The sequence below is a fragment of the Pipistrellus kuhlii genome, unplaced genomic scaffold (assembly GCF_014108245.1).
Source record: "Pipistrellus kuhlii isolate mPipKuh1 unplaced genomic scaffold, mPipKuh1.p scaffold_m20_p_3, whole genome shotgun sequence".
NCBI lineage: Eukaryota > Metazoa > Chordata > Mammalia > Chiroptera > Vespertilionidae > Pipistrellus > Pipistrellus kuhlii.
Window position 1 is genome coordinate 89,869,993 of NW_023425529.1, and position 22,517 is coordinate 89,892,509.

The window sequence follows — 22,517 nt, forward strand, 5'->3', positions numbered from 1 at the left end:
CAGTTAGGGCGTGATCAGGCTGGCAGGCAGAAGCAGTTAGGGGCAATCAGGCAGGCAGGCAGACCAATGGTTGGGAGCCAGCAGTCATGGATTGTGAGAGGGATGTCAGCTTGCCAGAAAACTGGCAGATATTCCTCAAGGGGTTGGTTGGAGAGGGTGCAGGTGGGCTGAGGCACCTGCCCCCCACCCTGTGCTGAATTTTGTGCACTGGGCCTCTAGTATTTTCATATAATTGTGGTCATTTATTGACAACCCATCGAAACTCGAGACAATTGGGAGGTTTTATTTTATTGTTTTCACTGCTCCAGTCAAGGAAAAGGAAACTTTATCAAGGCCCAGGGCCATGGGATTCAGGAAGAAGGCTTGAGGAGGTGGTAGATTGGCCTTATTTACTCTTTTCCTGAAGTTGTTAGTGTGTCCGCACTCCTTGTGGCCATGGATAGTGAGGAGGGTGCAGATGGCCCCAACACTTGAGGCAGATCACTTTGTTGCAGTTATACTTCTGGGCGAGTTCGCAGAGGGAGACGTCAGTGATGCCACCCGGCAGAGGAAGCAAGTGAACGGTGGATCTTTCTGATTGTAGTCTGAGAGAGTGCAGCCATCCTCCTGCGCTTTGTCCACAGAATCCCTGACTTGGACTTTAGCTTTGACATTCTCAGTGGTGTCACTGAGCTCGACCTTGAGGGTGATGGTCTTACCAGTCAGGATCTTCAGAAAGATCTGCATCTCTGTGTCTGCTGGGGAGGTTTCCTGGCTACCTTCTTGAAGAGAGAGAGCCAATTGGGAGTTTCTTAGTTGTAATGTAGAATCTGAAGTCACACAGTGAACTTTTGTACCATGTTACCTTAAAATCCATCAGTCTTACTTTTACTCTTACTTTTTACTTTGACTGGAACTTTTTTGTAACTTCACACAGAGGTCACAAAAATATGTGGGTCTTCCAAATGTGGGCTCATTTTGTTATACAAGATTTTAAAAGTCACATTTGTAAACACCACCCATTGACTTAATTGAAAAGTCTTTAAGGATTAAAAAGCTATTGTTAGCAACACACAATATCTTTGAGATGATACATTTGTTTTGTTATTTTTGAGAACATATTAGCCAAGTTCTTAATGCTGAATAACCATAGTTTGTCTGCCAGTGTTTCTATCAACTGTGGGAAAAAAGAATACACAAATGACTCAGCTAGTTCAGGCTGCAACTCAAGCACTCACACATGGGCTTTTTCTTGATATGCATAGTTCGGTAGACAGCGTAAGGACTTTTATGCTACACCTCATTTTGCCTCACACAATTTAAAAAAGATGTGTGCTCAATTGTGCAATTTAATCTTACCTAATAATAGACAAACATGTAAATTGACCTTACCTTCACTATGCTGATAGCCAATTAGAGTGAGTAAGCAAATTAACCAAAAAAAGATGGTGGTTAATTTGCATAATAGGCGCTCAGGGCCCAGAGCATTCTGGGAAGGGCCTGAGCCAAAGGGGCTCCTGTGCAGGGCCAAGCCTGCAATCAGAATGAGGGGGCAGGGGCGGAGCCTGCAATTGCAGGGAGCTGGGGTGCCCTGCCCAAGGCTGAAAGCCTCAGCCAGAGGATTTTGGCCTGGGCAGAAGCAGAGCCGGCGATCAGAGGGAGTTGGAGGGCCCCTGCCCAGGCCTAAAGCTTCGGCTAGAGGCTTTAGGCCTGGGCAGGGCCCAGACCATGATTGGTGTGAACTGTAGAGGAAACACCTTTTTTCACTGCTCATTGGATAAGCTCCCTGTACGCCACTAGTGATATTCTTAGTAAATTGGGTAATAAGAATCCAAAAAGGTGATCTAGGGTTTTTCCACCACACTTCTGGAGAAAAAAACGAAGGTCCGCTGCTGGAGGGCTAAGAAATGTCATATCCTGACCTAGCTCCTTTGACTCAATGGATAATGCCTCGGCCTGCCAACAGCAGGGTCTGGGTTCAATTCTGATCAAGGGCATGTACCTAGGTTGCAGGCTCCTCCCTGGCTGGGGCATAGATCAGGGCTCAAGCAGGAGGCAGCCAATCAAAGTATTCCTCTCACATTGATGTTTCTCTCTGGCTTTCACTTTCTCTTCCACATTCTCTAAAAGTCAATGGAAACATATCCTCAAGTGAGGATTAAAAAAAGAAGAAGAAGAAAGAAAGAAAGAAATGCATATCCTATGTAAGAGACATCTTGAAAATGCCTAAAGAAAGTTTTCAATTTTTCATGGTGAAGGGACTGAACTCCGTGATGATGAAAACACCTTGGTAGCTGTGGTGGCTGCAGCAGCGGAGTGATGGGGCTGGTCACTTCCCCTGATCAGCCCAGTGGCCTCCCCAAAAGGGAGGCCAGACTGTGGCTTAGGTCTACTCCCCGTGGACATCCCCTGAGGGCTCCCAGTATGTGAGAGGGGGCAGGTTGGGCTGAGGGATCCCCCACTCCCAGTGCACGAATTTCATGCACCGGGCCCTAGTACATTTAATAATTTGCATGCTTCATCAAGAATCTTCCTAAGTAGACTTGCCTTTTTTGCTACTTGGCCTTTTTTGCTGCCATCACCTTGATTAGTGCTAAGACAGTAGGCACTCTCACCCACTGCTGTCCTTGTACCAACACAGAAAAAAAAAAAAATGCAAGTGTTTCCATATTGTCATAAAAGGTTTGACCTTGCCGACCTGCACACCCAAAAGAGTCTTGGGGACCTGTAAGAGGATAGTGGATCCCACAGAGAGAAGTGCTGTCCTCAAGCATGTTCCCTAATCTCTCTAAAGTAAGAGTAAAGCAGTTTTGAAAATTAAACGAAGGATTATCTGATGAGAAATAATGCATGCACAGCATGTAGTAGCGTGCCTGGTGTATAACAAGTGCTTATTAAATTTAGCTGTTGCTTTTCAACTGCTGATATTGTGAGGGTACATCATTTGTAACAGTAGTAATGATAATAATATTCCATTTTTCTCCACCAACTCCTTCCGCTGGCAGATCTCCATTCCAGTTAACCGCTCCATCTGGCTCTCTGCACTGCGGTCTACATGCTGGCTCCCTCACAAGCACTATTGATCTGGTCTCTGTGGAGCCTTCAGAGACATTCCTTCCCTGCACTCCTGTTGCTACTATCACCTTAAAGAGCCTGATTTTGTGGAAGAACTGCTGTTAATGGCAGCTCTGGCTATTGGTATTTGATTTACCTGAGACTCAGTTTACTCAACTGTTTACTCAGTTTACTCAGTGGGAAACAGAACAGTCTCTCTCTGTCTCTGTCTCTCTCTCTGTGAGGGTTAAATGAAATGGTATATTTGATAGTAACAGGCAGAGTGCCCAGCTATCGCATGTGCTCAGCAAGTTTCCCTTTCTTCTTTTCTCATGGTTTTGTTTTGCAAAGTCCTTCTTTTCCTTTTCCTCTCCAATATATCCAGAAAATTACCAGTGAATTAATTTTCTCACAGCATAACTTTTTCATTTAATCAATACCAGCACCCATGAATGGGGTATTCATTCTCACTGGCTCTCTGATAAGGTTGCAGACTCAGTCTGGCAGTGGAGAATGTTGTCTTCACCAGCTAACACGTATTTCCCATCTCTCCACTGCTGCACTCAGCAGAAGGTCAATCTTCTTTTTCTTTTAAAATATATATATATTTTATTGATTTTTTACAGAGAGGAAGGGAGAGGGATAGATAGTTAAAAACATCAGTGAGAGAGAAACATCGATCAACTGCCTCCTGCACATCCACTACTGGGGATGTGCCTGCAACCAAGGTACATGGCCTTGACCGGAATCGAACCAGGGACCCTTCAGTCTGCAGGCCGATGCTCTGTCCACTGAGGCAAAGTGGTTAGGGTAAGTCAATCTTCTTAGCATGGCATTCAAAGTTCTCCCTGCCAAACCGAACTCATCAGCCTCTAAACTCACAGCTCCCCTGACTTCCATGTCCCTGCCTGCCCTGACCCCTCTGCTGGATGCCCTTCTCCAACTGATAACTACCTATCCGTTCTTTAACCCTCAGTTCAACTGCTGCATGTGTGTGAGCCCTTCTCCTGTCCCCAAGAAGGTATGCTGCGCTTGCCCTGTTTCCTCAGGTGCTTCTCAGGGCACTTGCCGTGTTCTACACGCACTCATGGCTCTTTAGGTACATCTACTAGAGTCTGGTCAATCCAGGAACACACATTTCTCTTCCCAACCTCAGAGGAGCCTCACTCCTGAAGTAACTCTAACTTGTTTATTGATGGACAAATGAAAAAGGTTGACTCATTTTGTTGAGCTTGTGAACCAGAATCCTACACATGAAAGCAGATGTTGTAAAATGAACAACTACCTATCAGCAACAACACCAGGAACACCAACACATTTCGTGTGGGCTGTGAATGTTCCGCATTCCGCATGCCGCATGCCATATGTTCTTAATAAAAATCCAATGCTCCTGTGAGTATGCCGCTTAGGAGGGATTCCACAGAAATCTTTACTGAGAACAGTAGGACATGTGATTCTAGAAAGGAGAATAAAATATCTAAAGGGATACTCTATTTCTGGTCAGAAGTTTCTAGGAGATAGCTTATTTATTTATTTGTTTATTTTTGTACAGAAGCCTTTATACCACTCTGTCTTGCAAAGAACAGAAAATTGCAATAGCTTTGCATTTTGGGCTTATCCTGGGGGCCTGTTGAGATGGCAACCTTTGTTGTATTTATTTCCTGGATCTTGGTAAGAATCCTGTTGTTGAGCCTCTTCTGGCAAAATCTTGGTTGTAAGTCTAACTTGACAGAATGGGTTTTGCCTATACTTTGTGAGTGGGGTGGGAGCACAGTGACTAACGCCCCTATAGGGCAGTGGACGGACCTCTTTTTTATGCGTCAGGGCCTTCTTCCTAAGCTCCTGCTCCGGGGAGGCTGTGCTGCTGGATCTACTCTGATGGAGGTTTTTGCTGGTCTTTCTTCCTCTCACTCTTCTGCCATAGGGGTCAAAGGTTCTCTTGCTTCCCTAAAGGTTATAGCATCAGGGACAGTGATAGTTGCTCTCCTAATACCAGGTGTGCACTAATTCTGGGAGTGTGGGACATGGTTAGCAGCTGGTTAAATGGATCTGATGATCAAAATGACTTTTAGCCTTTGAGTCCCTATTTCAGACATTAGAATCTCTTGTCAGACCATTGGCCTGATTTTAAGTTTGGAAAATAATCCCTAAGGCCACTAATAGTTCATGAGGCCACTCCTGTGTGTGTGTGTGTGTGTGTGTGTGTGTGTGTGTGTGAGTGAGAGAGAGAGAGAGAGAGAGAGAGAGAGAGAGAGAGAGAGAGAAGGGCCCCCAGAAGCCATGTGAGGGCCACTGAGGGTGCCCAGGAGGCCTCTTCCAAGTCGCTGGGAGAGGAATCAGGCTAGAAAGGTGCCACCTTATCCCACTCCCTTCCTTCCCCCACTCCTTTGGGCTGACTTTCTTCTCGCATGCAGTGCCTCTGCCTGCGATGTCTTTCCTTTCTTTCTGAACCCAGGGCCCTCCTATTTCTCCTTTAAGTAAGACCATGTAATAGTTACTTCCCCTTTCTGACTGGTTTCCAGGGCCCTGACAGACTCTGTGTTTCCCGCTTTAGTTTCCATCTACATGTGCAGCAGCATTTATCGCTTGGCAGTAAAATTACTTATACTTTACCACCCTAATGAGACTGCACGCTTCATGCTTCTTAGTATCTTCCCGAGAGTCTGGCAATGAGCATGCTAGCAAGAGGGTGCTCAATATGGGTTGAATGAGTGAATGGAGTCCAGACTTTTGGGCCTCAAGTATCCTCATATATAAAAAGCCAGGGGCTGTCACGATGGAAACAACCAGACTGACCACCAAACAGAAGGTTGCATGAGGCAACCAGGCTGGCAGGGGGACTTAGTGAGGACAACCAAACGACTGAACAGCAGGCTGTATGGGGTGACCAGGCTGGCAGGGGGGCAACCAGGCTGGCAGAGGGGGGGCAGTGAGGGGCTACCAGGCTGGCAGGGTGGGCAGTTAGGGGCGACCAGGCCAGCAGAGGGGGGCAGTTGGGGGTGACCAGGCCAGTAGAGGAGGCAGTGAGGAGTGATCAGGCTAGCAGGGGGCCCATTAGGGGTGACCAGGCCAGTGGGGGGGCAGTTAGGGACGACCAGGCCAGCAGGGGTTAGTTGGGATGACCAGGCCAACAAGGGGGCAGTTAGGGGCAATCAGGCTGGCAGGCAGAGGCAGTTAGGAGTGATCAGGCTGGCAGGGAGCGAAGTTAGGGGCGATCAGGCAGATAGGAAGGTAAACAGTTAGGAGCCAGTGGTCCTGGATTGTGAGAGGGATGTCCAACTGCCACTCTGGGATCGGGCCTATACCAGCAGTCTGACATACCGACAGCCGGACATCCCTTGAGGGGTCCCGGATTGGAGAGGGTGCAGGCTAGGCTGAGGGGACATTCCTCTTGCATGAATTTTGTGCACGGGGCCTCTCGTAGTTACTACAAGATCACAATAATCTGTTTAGAACTTGTTTATTGGATTATTTGGCTATCTATGGTTTTATGCATATGTATTCATGTTCTCTAGTATTTAGAAAATTCTTTTGAAAATGACCAGTGTCTTAATCATGTTGCAATAGTGACTCCTTGCCTCATGCCTATGCAGGGCATTCTTTCCAGGGCCAGCATGGGGGTGGGTGAACTCCAGGACAACAGAGCTATGGCCAGCTCTTTCTTCATAATCTTAGAGTACATAACCTTAGACTACATAAGGTAGTTTTTGTTTTTTGCTAATGGAAGTTGTCCCCTCATAGTTGGTATTCCCGGTAGTAACAGAAGCACCAAGGCAATCAAGGCCTTTCCATGCATCTGTAAGCATCCTCATGAGCACGTTTTGTTCCAGGGAACTCTCGACTTGTAATGAGGAAAGAGAACTCCTAGCAAGTCCATTTATCATAGGACTGCAGAAAGTGAAAGGTAATCCTTTTTAAAACGTGAGTTATGGAGCTTTGTGATGTGCCATTTATCCATGTCTGTGTGGAAAGGAAGAATGCAGGCAGTTTATTACTGACACAGACTGTGCTCTCCCTGTGTGTAGAGCCCGCCTCCCTGCACAACACACAGCGACACGCTGACATGACAAGTTTTGATGAAAACATTAAGCAGCCCAGAGTTGCTTGTTACCAAAGTGGAATTGGTATTTGAACACATACTTGGCAAGCAAGCTATTTAATTATTAGGCTTCTCTGTCTATTTTGACACACCTTGCTTTCATGCTTAATATCTCATGTGAAACATATTTCCTTGAAAGAAAGCTGAACCGCTTCAGAAATTGTACCCCTTCTAGAACTCTTAAACAGGAAGGTAAATTTTAAAAGAAGGATAAAAGGGATCAGCCATAAATTTGAAAGGACTCAATAAGAAAATTTCTTTTCTTTTCCCTCCCCTTAAAAATGGTATTAACGTGTAGCCACAAACCTTGGCTGAATGGAACAAAATGGCACTATTTGCACTCACAAAAAATGGATAACATGCAAAACATTAGCTCCCAGTGTTAAGAAGTCAATATAAATCAGAAAGAGAAAACCAATTGTCTCCAGACTTTCTCTTTTTAAAAAACTTACAGAGCTTTTGCATGGACAAATGGAACAAATGACAAGGGTGTCCGAATGTACTTGAGGTCATATTCCCACCAGCATTCAAGTTTATAGGGCTCATGACAACAGACATTTATTTAGCACCTCTTCTCCAGTTCCCCACATCTCACATGTATTCTAGGGCCTAGTACTGCTCTTCCTTTGATGTTTAGCAACTGGGTCCACCTGGAAGATACTGGTGTTTGTAGAATACTTAGCATAATCCCAGGTACATAGTAGACATCTAAAATATATAACCAAGTGTGAAGGGAAACATGGATAGGACCTTCAGGAATTCATGGTTCTAAACTCAGGTAGGTAATGAGCACTTGGTCTTATCAACTTGCTAAGACATAAATGGGCCAAGGCTTGGGGAGGCACAGTGGAGCTGAACCATGAGAAGGGTGTGCAGTCCTTCCTTTGTGGTTGCTGTCCTCTTCAGTCTACCACACTACCTAAGGGGCACCATCGCTGCCAGGACTGCCATTCTTTCTAGCAGGAGGGAGCCCCTGGCCAGTCCCACCATTTCCACTGTCAGCTGACTTCTCTGCATTACACAATTAATTTTTATCAGATGTTTTGAATAAAACATCCTTCCTCCTCCATTATGGTGAATGCTTAAAATTACATTTATATGAACTAACATTTACACAAACTTCTATTAAAAGCCAAATTTCAGGCATAAGCTACTGGCCAAATCATTAAAAATGGATATTTAGTTGGGCCAGCGTGACTCAGTGGTGGACCTATGAACCAGGAGGCCACAGTTCTATTCCTGTCAGGCTCGATCCCCAGTAGGGGGCGTGCAGGAGGTGGCAGATCAATGATTCTTTTAGGTTTCTCTCTCCCTCTTCCTTATTCTCTGAAATCAATAAAAATACATTTTTAGAAAAGGATATTAAATAAATTAGTTGAGCTGATTAAAAACACCTTCATCAAAGTAGAACCCTGGTGCCAACAATAGCTAAGAGTTGAATTACTGATTTTGAAATAGCAGATGGTACAATAATAGGGAGGAAAAGGGACTCCCCCCATCACTTTGCAGGGTGGGTGTCAGATGGGGAACTACTGATGTATTGCTGGAGAGCCAGGAAAAAGAGCTGACGGAATGAGGGTGGGTCGAGGGTGGGGCTTGGGTAAGGGAGAGGGAGTGAGGCGGGCGCCCAGGTCAGATGCCTAGAAGGAGGCTGAGGAACTGCCACCTCTACTCAGGAAGGGCCGGGCCGCACTCCCGCTGCCAGCCGCCAGGGGGCGCGGGCGGCGCCGGCGGAGGGCGCTGCGCTGAGAAAGGGTCAGCCGGGCTGCAAGGGCGGCGGCGCAGCTCCGCTCCCCGCGCGTCGCAGTTCCCGCGCCCGGCAGGCGCGCAGCCCGCTGCCCGGATGCGGCCGCCGGCCCGCCGCTGCGCGCTCCTGGCGCGGCTTTGGCTCCTCACCTGCTCGCTGGGTAAGTAGCGGCGGCCGGGCGTGCACAGGCGGGGCGCGGGCTTCCGGGCGCCCAGGGCAGCGCCGGCGATCAGCCCCCGAAGCCCAGGGTCGGCCGTCTGCACCCCCTCCCGCAGCAGCGCCCCCTCGCGGTGCCCGGTGGACCCGGCGGCTGGGAACACGCCGGCCTGGCCCCTCTCGGCTGCCGGTTCCTGCCGCGGCCGGTCATCCGCGTCTTCCGCCTCCTCTGCCCGGGGCTGGCCGCCGCCGAGCGTCACTCCCACAGGAAGCGCGGGTAGCTGCGCGGCGGCAAGAAACTTTGGAAGGAGGGACGCGGGCCCGCTCCCCCCGCACCCCCTCCTCAGGTCCCCCCCCCACCCCCCCCCGCTGCCGCCCGCCCGCCCCGTGCGCTGCCCCCCAGCGCTCCCCGCACCGCTCAGTCCCCGGAATCTCTGGGCGCGCCCCACCGGCTCCCTTCCCGCCTGCACCGCCGCACCGCCCCACCCACCCCTCCGGAGCTCGCTGCGTGGGCCGGAGGACATGCCCTGGCCCCCGAGGCTGCGATGCCAGCTTAGCACCGGCCCCTCCCACCTCCACCCCGGATTCCCTGACGGCACGCGGAGGCCCTGCTGAGCCCCCTCCCCCAGTCCGGGGTCTTTGTGGGGGGGAAGCAGAGAACGCTGCTGGAAACAGTGCCTGTCAGACCTGTGCTGCAGGGCCCCCTCCCATTATTTATTTATTTATCTATTTATTTATCTATTTTTACATCCTCACAAGAGCTAGTTAGTTCTCCCCTTTATCATAAAATTATGTTGATAAAAGTTTTCCTTTTAAAATAATTGTAATTAACTTTCATGATGAGATCTGTTCAAGTTTGAAAGCTTGTGGAAACATGCTTCTCTCTTCAGTGTTCGCAGGGTTATTGTCGTCTCACCCAGACTTTTGTGTGTCCAGCCTAAGAGGCAGCGATTTCTAGACCTGGCAGAAGGGTGCCATGTAGGAAAAGATGTCGTGCTGTTTGTTGCACGTCGCTGTTTGGTGGCCCACCTACAGGAACTTTTGCTGCCTGGCTTTGCTTGGATTTAAGCTTTCTGAATAAGGACCTTATTTTCCCACCTCTGGCGTTTCTATAGGTGCTCAGTGTGGAGAAACTGAGTGAGATCAATTGGTAATTAATTGCCCACGCGCATGATTTAGTAACAGTGTTATTAAACATGTGCGGGCAACCTGGGCAGAGAGGCTATGAGGGACCGTTGGGAGCCACCCAAGTTGGCAAAGATCTGCTCTAGCGGAAGGAAGTGCACTCCTGGGGCAGCCCTGGGAAGGGAGGCTGGAGGGAGTGGGAGAGGTGACTGCTAGCTACATTAGTTGGCCCGTTGCCTGGAACTTCTTCACCTAAGGAAAGCTGGCGGGTGGTAGCTGAAATTAAGATTCTATTTATAGCCCGGTGTTTTATAGTGCTGTCCTGGAAATATAAGGTTTGTTCATAACACAGTCAACGTATGGGCTGAAAGGCACATTTGAATTGCTGTGTGTGCACTGATTTTTATTGCCCTAGAGGGGATACCTGCACTGTCCAAAGCTGGTACTATGTGAAAGGACATTCGGAATGAACTAAAATGTCAACACATTTTTTAGAGATGTCTATTAGCATTGTGAGGTTGTCAGATAAGCACAATAAGTTAGATAGTATCTATGAAAAGTTCCCTGAGAACTGGCTTTGTGAACTGGCTTTCATGGATTGGTGCAGACCGGAAGCTGTATTCTTGGAGAGCTGAAATAAATAATGAATTCATTTTATTGAGCTCTGTTAGGGCAGGTTGAGGAGCACTTTACAATCTTGAAATCAAGATTCTTGGAATCTAGCTGAAACAGAGTTCTGAGACATTTGGATACTCCTGATAATATTTAAAAATACCTAAACATTTCCTTATAAGGTTGGCCTGACTGAATATAGTTTATTTTCCCCACAAGGTATAGCATATTCATTAGAGAAAAATCCATATAGAAAATTTGTTTTAAACACTTAAAACAGACAAAATTCACTGCAATTTGAGTTCTATAATCAGAGATTTATTCATGCTTTTAGGTCAGCCACTGTGTTATTTCTTGTGGTTGCTCTATAAAATGAGAGCCATAGACTACATAAAATACTGAAACTTTGCTTGGCTGGTGTGCCCCACCAGGGCACATACGCAGGCTGCAGTCTCACTCCCCAGTAGGGGGCATGCAGGAGGCAACCAATTGATGATGTTCTTCTCATCGATGTTTCTGTCTCTATCCCTCTCCCTTCCTCTCTCTAGTAATCATTAAAAAAATAATACTGGGATGCATGCAAATAGAGGAAAGGCCATGGGCGGACACAGCTAGAAGATGGTCATCTATTAATACAAGCCAAGGAGAGAGGTCTCAGTAGAAACCAGCCCTGCTGACACCTTGATTTTGGACTTGCAGCCTCCAGAAATATGAATAAATAAATTTCTGTTGTTTAAGCCAACCAGTCAATAGTTTTCTGTATGACAGCCCTAGAAGACGAATACAGTGGGCAAGGGGAAGGGTGGAGGAATGCTGATGGTGTGGCAGTGTGTCCAATGGTTTCTCAGTGGCCCTTGCAAATATGGGTAGCCAGGGAGTTCTCTATAGAGATTTAGGGGACAAGGCGTGTGGAATGGCAGAGTGTCTTGGTAAAGTTTATTAAAGGTGGCTGACCCAGCTGGATGCAGGCCATTTTTGCCATTGTTTCATTCTCCTTCTCATTTCCTGTTACGTGAATTCGATGGCTGGAGCTATGGTGACCTTCTTGTGACCATCAGGTGACTTTGACAGAAGCCAGTGGTAAGTATGGTAGAGCAGAAAGGATAGTGAGCACCTGGGTGCCAGATGGGTGTGGAGCACTATATCACCTACCCTGTTTCCCCGAAAATAAGACAGCGTCTTATATTAATTTTTGCTCCCAAAGATGCGCTAGGTCTTATTTTCAGGGGATGTCTTATTTTTCCATGAAGAAGAATATGGTACACATTTATTGTTAAATGAAAATAAAGGAAATTTATTACCTGTATACGGCATGGTAGTACGGTAGTTGTCAACACAAACCAGACAAACTGGGAATCCTACAGTATCAAGAATTTACTCATTTATTCAATGACAATCATGTCATCATCTTCTGGAACATCATCATAACAATCCAATTCCTGAATTTCCTGGTGAATTTCTTGTGACTCCATTTCTTTCAGAATCAGTGGACCATAACTCTCATGTTTAGCAATAGCATTCTGAGACAGAGCCTACGGGGGTCCTTATTTTCGGGGGAATGCCTTATATTTCACTCAGAAGGAAACCTGTAAGTAGGTCTTATTTTCGGAGGATGTCTTATTTTCGGGGAAACATGGTATTACCTGACGTGTATTGCCAGAGACTAGAAATAAACTTACTCTGTCTTATTTAAGCATCAATTGTCTGGGTTGTCTATTAATCCTAATTGGTATTTCTGTGTACTAAGTAATAGAATGTCTTTCTTATCTCTGTTTCTGCTCTGTGTGGGTCAAGATTGTATGTCTTAGTACTTGCCAAAATTAAGGATAATTTTTATTCTGAGCCAGATTTTGCTCAGGTCCTTTTTACTGCAGTGAGCCAGACATTTAGAACACCAAGTATCAGACCTAACTGTTTTTTTGGGGGGCGTTTTTAAATTTTTGATTTTTAACATCTTTTATTTCTAAGGCAACACACAGACATTACTGACACAAAGTTTAGCAATCTGGATGGATTTGTTGTTGTCTGGGTAGCCTAGGACTCCCAAGTTGTCCCAGCCCCCTTGGTCATGAACTTGACCCCAGGGAGTTTGCCTACAGCCAGTACTCAAGCTCTTTGGGCTAGGGTTGGGGGGCAGTGGATGGGAGGTGGAAAGGGCCTTTTTCAAATGGGGGTGGAGTGGGGAGGAGGTGTTGAGACTTTTTGTTATCTTCCTTTTTGGCAAATTTGCGGGCATACAACTTGAGCAAGTCTCTATAACTGACCTCATTCAGAACACACAGGGCTGAGTTTATATTTTCTCATTAGGAACACATACTATTGTAGTAAAGCAAGCCTAATATCTAGACACAAAGGGATTACTATGGGGAATTGGCAAATGTCACAGGTTTTGCCTCCGTAGCATTAAGTGTGATCCATTTTTGTTGTTGCACAGATTCTTGCTTAAGAATTATATATAGGAGTGTTAATTCCATCTCTCCCAAAAGAAAGGAAAAGTGAGTGCTGGGATTCATCAGACCCATCATTGATCCAGAGGCTTCTTTAATACCCTATTTCAAAGCACTGTTCACCAAGCCCTCTTAAAGAAACCCGATTCAGTGTAGGTTCTGATTTGGACTACTGAAGGTTAACAATTTAAAAGTAGTACTAAAATAGTAGGAAACTTTGTACTCAAAGTTTCTTCCACTTATTCAAAAAAGGGTTGAATATCTACTATGTATCAAGGATTGGGGGATATTGCAGAAAGAAGACAGATCTAGTTCCTCTCCGGCCTCATGGAGCTTGGAGTCTTGAAGGGAAGGTGACATTAGTTAGTATTTTGCTGGAAACTAGGTAATTGCAGCTGCACCCAGTGCTGTGTATCTTCATTCAGGGAGATGTGTGGCTTTAGCAGGGAGTCTGGGTACATCAGTGGTTCTCAACAGGGATGGAGATGCTGGGGTGGTCCCGGAATGTTTGTCCTTGCCTAGAGACTTTGGGGCTATCATGGGGTGGTTTGTCAAGGAGTCCTACTGGCATCTGGAGTTGGGTGTTGTTGAACATTGCTCAACATGTTGTTGAGCACTGCAGAGGAGACCCCTCCCCCAAAGAATCAGCTATCTGGTCCAAAGTGTCAGTAGTGCCATTGAGAAACCTTGGAGGAGGGGCTCAAGAAAGGCTTCCTGGAGAACTCAGAACTGAAGGGGGAGCAGTAGTCAGTGGAGGGCGGAAGGGAGCAGGTCAGGTAGTGGGGAGAGCTTGGTGCCTGAGGAATGGGGTAAGAAGGGACTGGTCTGAAGAAGCTGGGAGGACCAGTAAGGAACTGGTTCTGCAGGGTCTTGGAGACCAGGATGAGCATTTTGGGCTGTGTCCCTAGCCTAGAGCAAAGGGAAGTTGCTGAAGGGCTGTCATAGGTAGTGACTTCCCTTGTAAGAAGGTCCTCTGGTTGGCTTGTAGAACAGGGATTTGGAGGTGGTGGTGGCTGATGTGGATGTGGAGAACCAATGAGGAGGCTGCTAGACTCAGCCACATGAGAGATTAAGACTCGCTAAGATACAGTGATTGATAGGTGCAGCGGGTACAGGGACAGCCACCTACTGAAAGAGTGGGGTCAGGGAGGAGTCAAATTTCCTGTCCTGAGCCACGGGCACAGAGGGGTGCTGTTTACTGGTATGGGCACTGCTGGAGAAGGACTGGATTAAAAAATAAATAAATTTATTATAGTTAATGTATAAATAAAATTTATCACTTTAATCACTTGTAAGTTACAGATTTTTTTTTGTCACTACTCATTTTTCTAAAATTTACTTTTAGGGGTGGTGAGGATGATGAACTCAGCTTGGACAAGTTATGGTGTGTGTGAGATGTTCAGGTACCATGTCAGATGGGCAGTTAGACCTGTGGGTCTGGAACTCAGAGAAGAGATTGGTGGAGAGAGATGATTTGGGGGCAATTTGAATAGATTTTTTTTTTTTTTTTTTTTTTTTTATAGAGGAGAGCCTTGATTAAGAAGTTGATTTATTTAAGCCTTTATTCAAAATGTATGTGCACCAAAAGATTTGGTAGGAGTTGGAGAGGAAAGTCTTTATCTGTATTATGTAAAATTACAGGTTTAGGGGAAAAAATGCATATAAAAATATCATCAAATAAGTTTTGAGTATATTCAAGTGCAGCAGTGACTTTTCCCTACAGGGCAGTGACTTATTTTTGCTCCTAAGAGAATATTTTATGATCTGAAAAGGTGTTATGATTTAGTTTACATCGTTGCTTCCTGTGAGGAACTCAAGGCTCTTTACACATCACATTTCATTTATCTTCTCAAGATCCTGAGGGTATTGATGCAGAAGCTTGCTTTTTCATTTATGAAATAAAGGGAGGAAATGCAGGTATGGAAAAATGTCCAGGGCTCGTTGTGAAAACAGCCCAAATCATTTCCCTTAGGGACCTGTTCAGGTGTTCATCCCAGTGCGTGTGAGCCTTTCGCACACACAAGAATCACCTCAGTGTCCTAAAGAGTCCCCTCAGGGTCCCCTGTAAAATATAGATTCCTGGGTTCCAAATCTTTCTGATTCAAAAGATCTGAAATGAGGCCTGTGGATTTGCATTTCCAGCAAGGCCGCAGATGAATTGTATATTCTGGCAGGTGCAGGAACCTTGCCTGGGCTATGTAGGCCCAGGTAAGTAAAAGATGACTGCTAGTGGCTTTGTCTTAAATGATAGTAGGAGTTGTTTTGGAGACAGCAACATATGGAGTCGAGGCTCAATACTCAGAAGTCGGGCATTTTGCCTACTGGGGGTGGGGGGGTGGGGGGAACCAACCAACCAAACAAAAAAAACCCAGAACCCCTGAAATTCAAACTAAGAGGACTTTCTCTGGTTCCAGCATCGTTTGGCAGATTTTCAAGTAATTCTGGAGGGAATATCATGTGTGGGTCATAAGTCACTAAAACTAGGTAGTGGGTTGTTACAGCAAAGATTTTTGGACATCAGACAAATAAGTTCCTATAGGCATTAGAGTGTCATAGACTGGGTACTATGGAGTCAGTGGTCCTGATGGGTGTATTTAAAACCTACTTTTTTGTATGTTAAAATAAGATAACCAAATTTAAGTATAGATTGTGTTTTTATAAGTTAGCATGACAGTTAATGGTTCAATAATATTCCTGCAATGTGAAGGAATTATACAAAGTGCTGTGTTTTTCTCTTTGCTCTCTTAGACCTCCTTTGTGTGCTCTGGAGCAGGCTGTGTGGCCTGGAACTCCTCTGCCCCTTACCTATAACTCAGCCTCCTGTGAATCTCCCCTAAAGCTCCATTTGAGTTGGATTTTCTTCTTTTCATATCCTGAGTGGCACCTGGCTTCTTCTATCATTTGTATAAATGAGATATGACTCAAAGAAACAAATGAACTTTTTCTTTCTAAAATAGATGGTTATTTCCTATGTATTTGCTTCCTATTTCCTGTCCTTCCTGTAACTATGTTTGCCCTATGGAACATAGACTCTAGGGATCCTGGCAAACTTTGTCACCAAGTGATTTCCCCCCTCTGACTTCTTCCATAAAACAGGAGATGTGTTTCAGATGTGTTTCAAGTTGGGGTAGGCAGTGGTCTCAGAAGGAGATGGATGCCATGTCTGTACACTCTTTGCCAGGCCTCCTCTCACTCCTCTGAAAAGGCTGAGTCCCTGTGAGTGTGGTAGAACCCATGGAATGGGCAAAGGGTCCCCTGACCCTGAATGTTGTCCAATTCTCTGCCTGGTAGCAGAATTGTGCTGGCATCGCCCCCAATCCAACACATCCCTTTTCCTAAGAGTTTGCTGTTGGCACCTGAGCAAAAGGCTCAGTGGCTTTTCCCATAGGACAGATCCTGTGCTGAACTTGAACATGTGCTAACCTATTTCATTCTTGTTTGACCCCCCTATCCTCCCTCCCCCCTTACAAAAAGGGAGGCAGAGGCTTCGAGAGGCCAAGTCACTGGTCCCATGTTGCTTAACTATTAAGCAGCAGAACTTGGATTGGATCCCAGGTGGCACTGACTCTGATGAGTGACCTCATGGTGCAGCAGCCTGGAGCTGAAGGCTCCTGTGCTTTGGTGTCTTCCCATTGTACGTAGGAATCACCTATGCTCACATCTCTCTCACCATCCTGGTGGACTCTCCCTTAACCGCCCATATCCACTCCTAGGATCTTGTCTCTAAGCCTGTCCGTTCTTTCTTTAGTATCCCCAACACCTGCTTTTGCTCACAATCCTACTGTGCCCAGGCACTGCCTCACTTTAAGTCAGTCCCTTCTCTCTCGCTGCCTGGCTCAATTAGCTCCCCAGATGGTGTATTTGTGTCTTTTTATGTCCTCCCATGGGCACCCACACAGCACCTCTAGAGAGCTGTCTAAGGCACGTTTCAACACAGCACTTGCCTTCTTAAAAAGTTTGTGGTGCTCAGAATACAACCAGACTCCCCAGCACCAATCCCCTTTGTGACATGGCCCTGCCATCTCCAGCCTCACTCGCCCAGGCCCAGCCACTCCCTCCCCAAGGTGTCCATGCTCTGGAAACACCAGACTGTTGGCAGTGCTTGGTGTGCAGAAGCCTGTTTCCAGGACTCCTTGCTCTTGTCCTTGAAGTCTCTGTGTCCTGGACGTTACTTTCTTAAGTCCTGAGCTTCCCAGTCTAGAAGCCTCTGTTACCTCTGCCACCCTGCTTGGGTGAGGTGCCCTCTCTCCACCCCAGGTGCTTCCTATGCTGCCATCAGGACAACTGCATCAGAGCCACACTTCTGTGCTTGGCCTTGATGGAGGGGCTTGTCTCCTGTTAAACCACCAGCTCCCTGGGGAGATGCTTATCCCTCCTCTTCTCCGCTCCCAGCATCATGTGTGGCTTAGAATGCCCACGTGGCCACTTTTTAATTTTCTGTTGAACGGTTGAAAATATAAATTCATAATGAGAATGATAATAGCTGCTATCACCCAGAGCACTTTGCAAGTGCAGCACACATGCTAAACCATGTGACCCTCAGCCACTGCCTGCGGTGGTTCTGTCCCCAGCCCATGGCGAGTGACAGGGTGCTCCATCCCATGCTTGGGCATGGATGGATGGATGGAGCTGCTACTCAGTACACCCACAAGCTCAGGGACCGTGGATTCGTCTGAGGATGAAGGAAGGGCAGGTTCTGCCCACTGAGGCTGAGCTAGAGTTTGTTTCTGCTCCCTCTGCTGCCATGGATTATCTTCCAAGCAGGTAATTAGAACCAAATAAATGGGCTGAAGACTGCGCATCCTGGAGCTTACCGCCCCCTTTGGAAGACCTGGAATGAGACCCGGAAAGCTCCAAGGAACTGAGCTATGGGGGCGGAGATGTGCTGGGTGAGATGTTTTATAAGTAGGTCACAGGAAAGTAAAGCCCCAAAGGCTGCCGCTCACTGTGTGTTAAGTGTGCAACCCTGAGCCTTGGGGGGTGGGGGTGGGGGCAGGGGAAAGAGGGGGGACAGGACCCACTGCCAGCTTCTGGGTGTGCTGTGAGCAGGTCCTGATGGCAGATCCAGGGGCATGTGGTTTTCTTCCTCCTCTTGACTTGTCTGCAGGGCACACCCACTCCTAGACACGCCCAGACTGATAGTGTGTTACCATCTTCACCACCAGTAGCAAGGCTATCATTACCCACTGGGCTTGGCATCCATGCTCAGCCATCCTTAACTCAATCCTGGGAGCACCTTGAAGGTGTTATTTATTTATTTATTTATTTGATTTTCATTTGGTTTCTGTGATAGATGCTATTGTAGTTGGGGAGTTTGGGAGACAGATTGGGGAATAGGAACAAAACAGAGCAAGGAGTTAGGAGGAACACTCATCTCTCCTGCGTGGACTTGGGGTCCTGTGCTCTCTCCCAGGAATAAGAAGAGATAGTTGATTTATGTTGGTTAAATGCAGTGCAATTAATTCCTCTCCGGAGCCCAATAAATCTTTGTCCCAGGTTCGTTGTAAAATACTGATTTATTTCTCAGCATGGGTGTGCTAACACATTTGTTGGCTTGAATTATTTAAAGTTATAAAGGGTCTTACTTCTTTGCCCTGATTTACACTTTACATATAGTTCCCTGTAGCGATTCACAGAAATTCATGTCGGAAATTGTAAAGGGAAAATTACTTTTAAAGAGCAGTTCGACATAAGAACATGAGTGCCGAAACCGGTTTGGCTCAGTGGATGGAGCGTCTCTGAAAGGTCCCAGGTTCGATTCCGGTCAAGGGCATGTACCTTGGTTGTGGGCACATTCCCGGTAGGGGGTGTGCAGGAAGCAGCTGGTCGATGTTTCTTTCTATCGATGTTTCTAGCTCTCTATCCCTCTCCCTTTCTCTGTGGAAAATCAATAAAATATATTAAAAAAAATAACATGAGTAATCTTGCAGTATTTCTCCTACTGTACTGTACCTTCAGGCCAGGCTTTTCAGAATATTTTCCCCCATTGAATCTGGAATTTTGTGAGGCCAACCATATATCTCTCTCTCTCTCTCTCTCTCTCTCTCTCTCTCTCTCTCTCTCTCACACACACACACACACACACACACACACTCACAGCGCCCAGGGTGTCCCTTCTTTGCTGGGGTCCTGGCACTTTCCTCTTCCTGCTCCCCCATCCCAGGCAAAGGGTGTTAAACTGCAACCCTGAGCTCTGGTTTGAGTTATCTGAGGTGCCAGATGATTTCTCCCTTGCTACTTTTCTCACTTTCCTCCTCTATTGGTACGTTTCTCCTTCATTTCCTCCAGCTGTAGATTTCATTGTGGGAATTATATAAATGATTCATCATCTTATAAGACCGTGTTTAATAATGGTATAGTGTATTCTGTCTTCCAAATGCATTTTGTTCTTTGATGAGTTCTTTGTTTAATTTAGATTATGGAAACAAAGATAAAACCAATTAGTATTTTTTCACATTCATCTAATAGTGATGATTTTGCAATGTGATTTGATCTTATGCCTGAAAGTACTCTAATGTGTTTCTATTAGGGGGAAAGTTCTTAATTTCACAGCAGAATGATGGAGGGAAATGGCAACTTTCATGACTTTTTGGTTTTTGTTTTTTAGAATATTTAACTGTAGGCCTGTGTATTTTTGGAGAGAATGAAAATGTTTGCCCTCTCATCAGCCTTCTCTGAATAAAGGCATGGAGTCTTGAGAATGAAGGCAGGATTTGTGGAATTCACTTGGTTTATCAGGAATTGTTTCTCTTTATGTAATTCCTAATTGAAACAGTAACATCATCAAACAATATTAGCTGCTTATTTATGAAAGGTGATGTATTAGTCATTTTCAGAACTAGTACCACCAAGTAAAGATATTTTTCTTTAGTAGAGTCTACATTCTAAAGGGCTTCTGTGTTGACATAGCCATCTGACCTTGCAGACAGTGAATGAGACTAGTGCTGGTTGTTAGGTGACTAGAGGCCTGGTGAGCGAAATTCGGCCCCTAAGGGGGACCCCTAAGTTCGGCCTGCACCCTCTCCAATCCGGGACCCCTTGGGAAATGTCTGACTGCCGGTTTGTGCCTGCACTTTTAACAGATGACAGCTTCATTGTGGTTTATTTCTTTTCATGCTTAAACCCATTGGAATGAGTAGGTATTCAAAGTGTGTATAGATTTTGGGGGGATACCCTGTACATCTCTAGTCAGCGGTGAAAGGAACCAATTGCGGATCTGGAACCCCCAGACAGGGAACCTCGCTCACTCCCCACATGTCTCCCCACTCCACTTTCCACCTTCGCAGGCAGCAGGAGAATCAATGTTTTCTCTCGTTAACTCGAAAAAGCACGTCCTGTCACCAGCTGCCCTGCAGGAGTGCGCTAGGCTCCAGGCGAGTGAGGCTCAGTCAGGGCAGCCTTCGCTCATGGGTGCCGGCTCCCAAAGTGCACATTCCTCCCCTGCAGTCGCCCTGACTATCCCACCGTTTCACTGAGAGGACGGACCTCCTCGCCTCCTCTGGGTCCCGATCTTGAACGCTGACCCAAGGCACCTCAGCGAGGGTCGCCTGCGCCCCCAGGTGTGTCTGTCTGCACCTGCTCCCGCCTCAGCACCTGCAATAGCCCCACGGATGTGATCTCATCCCTGCACTGGCCTCCGCAGGAGCAGGGCATCACCACTCCGCCCTCTCACTGTCATCTCACAGGCGCCAACCCTCACCACCCAGAACACCGGGACACTCTCCAAACGATGTGAGCGTGCCAGAGGGGACGTGCGCATGTCCAATGGGGAGAGAGGCATGCTGGGGCTGATGGAAGTGCGGCAGAGGGGTGGGGGAGGGGTAAGACCTGCATGGGTCCTGGTCCAGGACTATTGCAGGCGTGCGTGGGTGACAGTGCACTGGGGGACATTCGCAGTCTGGGGGTGGAGGAGAGGATGTGTGCACCATGGTGCGGTCAGGAAGACGTCAATCTGGCCCGCCACCTTGGCTGTCCCTGTGATCCTGCACCTTCGGGGCCAGGAGGCAGGACTTTCGCAGCCACTCCTCAGTGTTGTTGGCCTGTAGGCGCTGCTTCAGCTTGGCTGCAGGCTCTGCTTGATACACTCATGGCTGCCACCACTGCCTTGTGGGGAGTACAGGTCACCCTCCACTGGCCTCCTTACCGGACCGGAGGCTCTCCATGCATGCTTCCCCCAGGCCCTGAGTGGCCAGAGCCTGGTGGAATTCAAGGCTTTGTCACCATGGCGACGACATAAGCATCTCAGCCTGGCTGCTGCCATCTTTGTTGTAGAGTGACCCTCAATTTGCATATTCCCTCCTTATTGGCTGTGGGCACCACCATCTTTGTTGCAGAGTTATGGTCAATTTGCATATTCTCTCTTTATTAGATAGGATGAGCCACTGTTCAGTTGATATTATTTTTCTTATAGAAGAGTAAACTCTAGCCCACAGAGCTCTTTGACTGTCCATGTTTGACATGGAATTGATGGGGTTGGCAGATGCGTATTTTATCATCAAAGTCATGTATTAATATTAGATTGACCACAGTTTTTATAGCCTGCAAGTTGTTGAAATATCCTATTTTCTAAAATTTGATAATGCTGAGTGAGGTTAACATGTTGTGACCTCCCTGTCTGATGTTTACTAGTATTACTAATTCTATATTTGATTCTTCTTGATAGTTGTAAATGTGCATACTAGGTTGGAGATATATTACCCATATTAATCCCCTCATCCCCACTGAAAAAATTTAATACCTAGAAGCAAAATTTAAATGGTTAAAGAGTATTTGGTGTTAAATCTTTCCTTTCTTCTTAGAACTTAATGAATGATTTGGACTGTGTGTGTGTGTGTAAAAGTGAGAAAATAGGTCAGATCCGAGTAAAGATAAATTAAGGTTGGGGCACTAAACTATTACATTCCACTGGGTAGAATGCTGTCTAGTGTAAGGAACAGACAGCCCTTAAAGAATAAATGACTCCAGGGCCTTCATGCCTTCATGGAGATTGCATTCACTCATTCATTCATTTATTCATATTTAGCACTCATTAAATAAATATCAATTGATCTTCTTGTGTGTGCTGTCTATGCCCTAGGTTCGTGGGCAAACAGTAAATAAAACCACATTCCTGCCTTCATGGAGCTTACAATGAACTAATATATAAGACAAGCAATGAACAAATAAACATATAAATGTCAGTGGCAGTACGTGCTCTGTAAAAAAGCCAAGGAGGGGAGAAGGGAGGCCAGGGGGTGGAGTTGGGAATTGGCTATTTATAAAAGTGGTCTCAAGGAAGCTTCCTGTAGAATCTGCTGTT

The 22,517-nt window shown here is 46.5% G+C and overlaps 1 protein-coding gene and 1 pseudogene across 2 annotated transcripts in view; one reads left to right on the forward strand and one right to left on the reverse strand.

The window, feature by feature from the left end:
* Positions 1-268: 268 nt before the first annotated feature.
* On the reverse strand, positions 269-9,241 carry LOC123653232 (annotated as a pseudogene).
* The window catches only part of B3GLCT (beta 3-glucosyltransferase), a 133,611-nt gene continuing 119,943 nt past the window's right edge, over positions 8,850-22,517 (forward strand). For both annotated transcript variants that reach the window (XM_036456764.2, XM_045588487.1), the window contains exon 1: positions 8,850-9,039. In XM_036456764.2, coding sequence (XP_036312657.1) covers positions 8,976-9,039 — 64 coding nt within the window. In that variant the 5' untranslated portion in view covers positions 8,850-8,975. The remainder of the gene's footprint in view (positions 9,040-22,517) is intronic.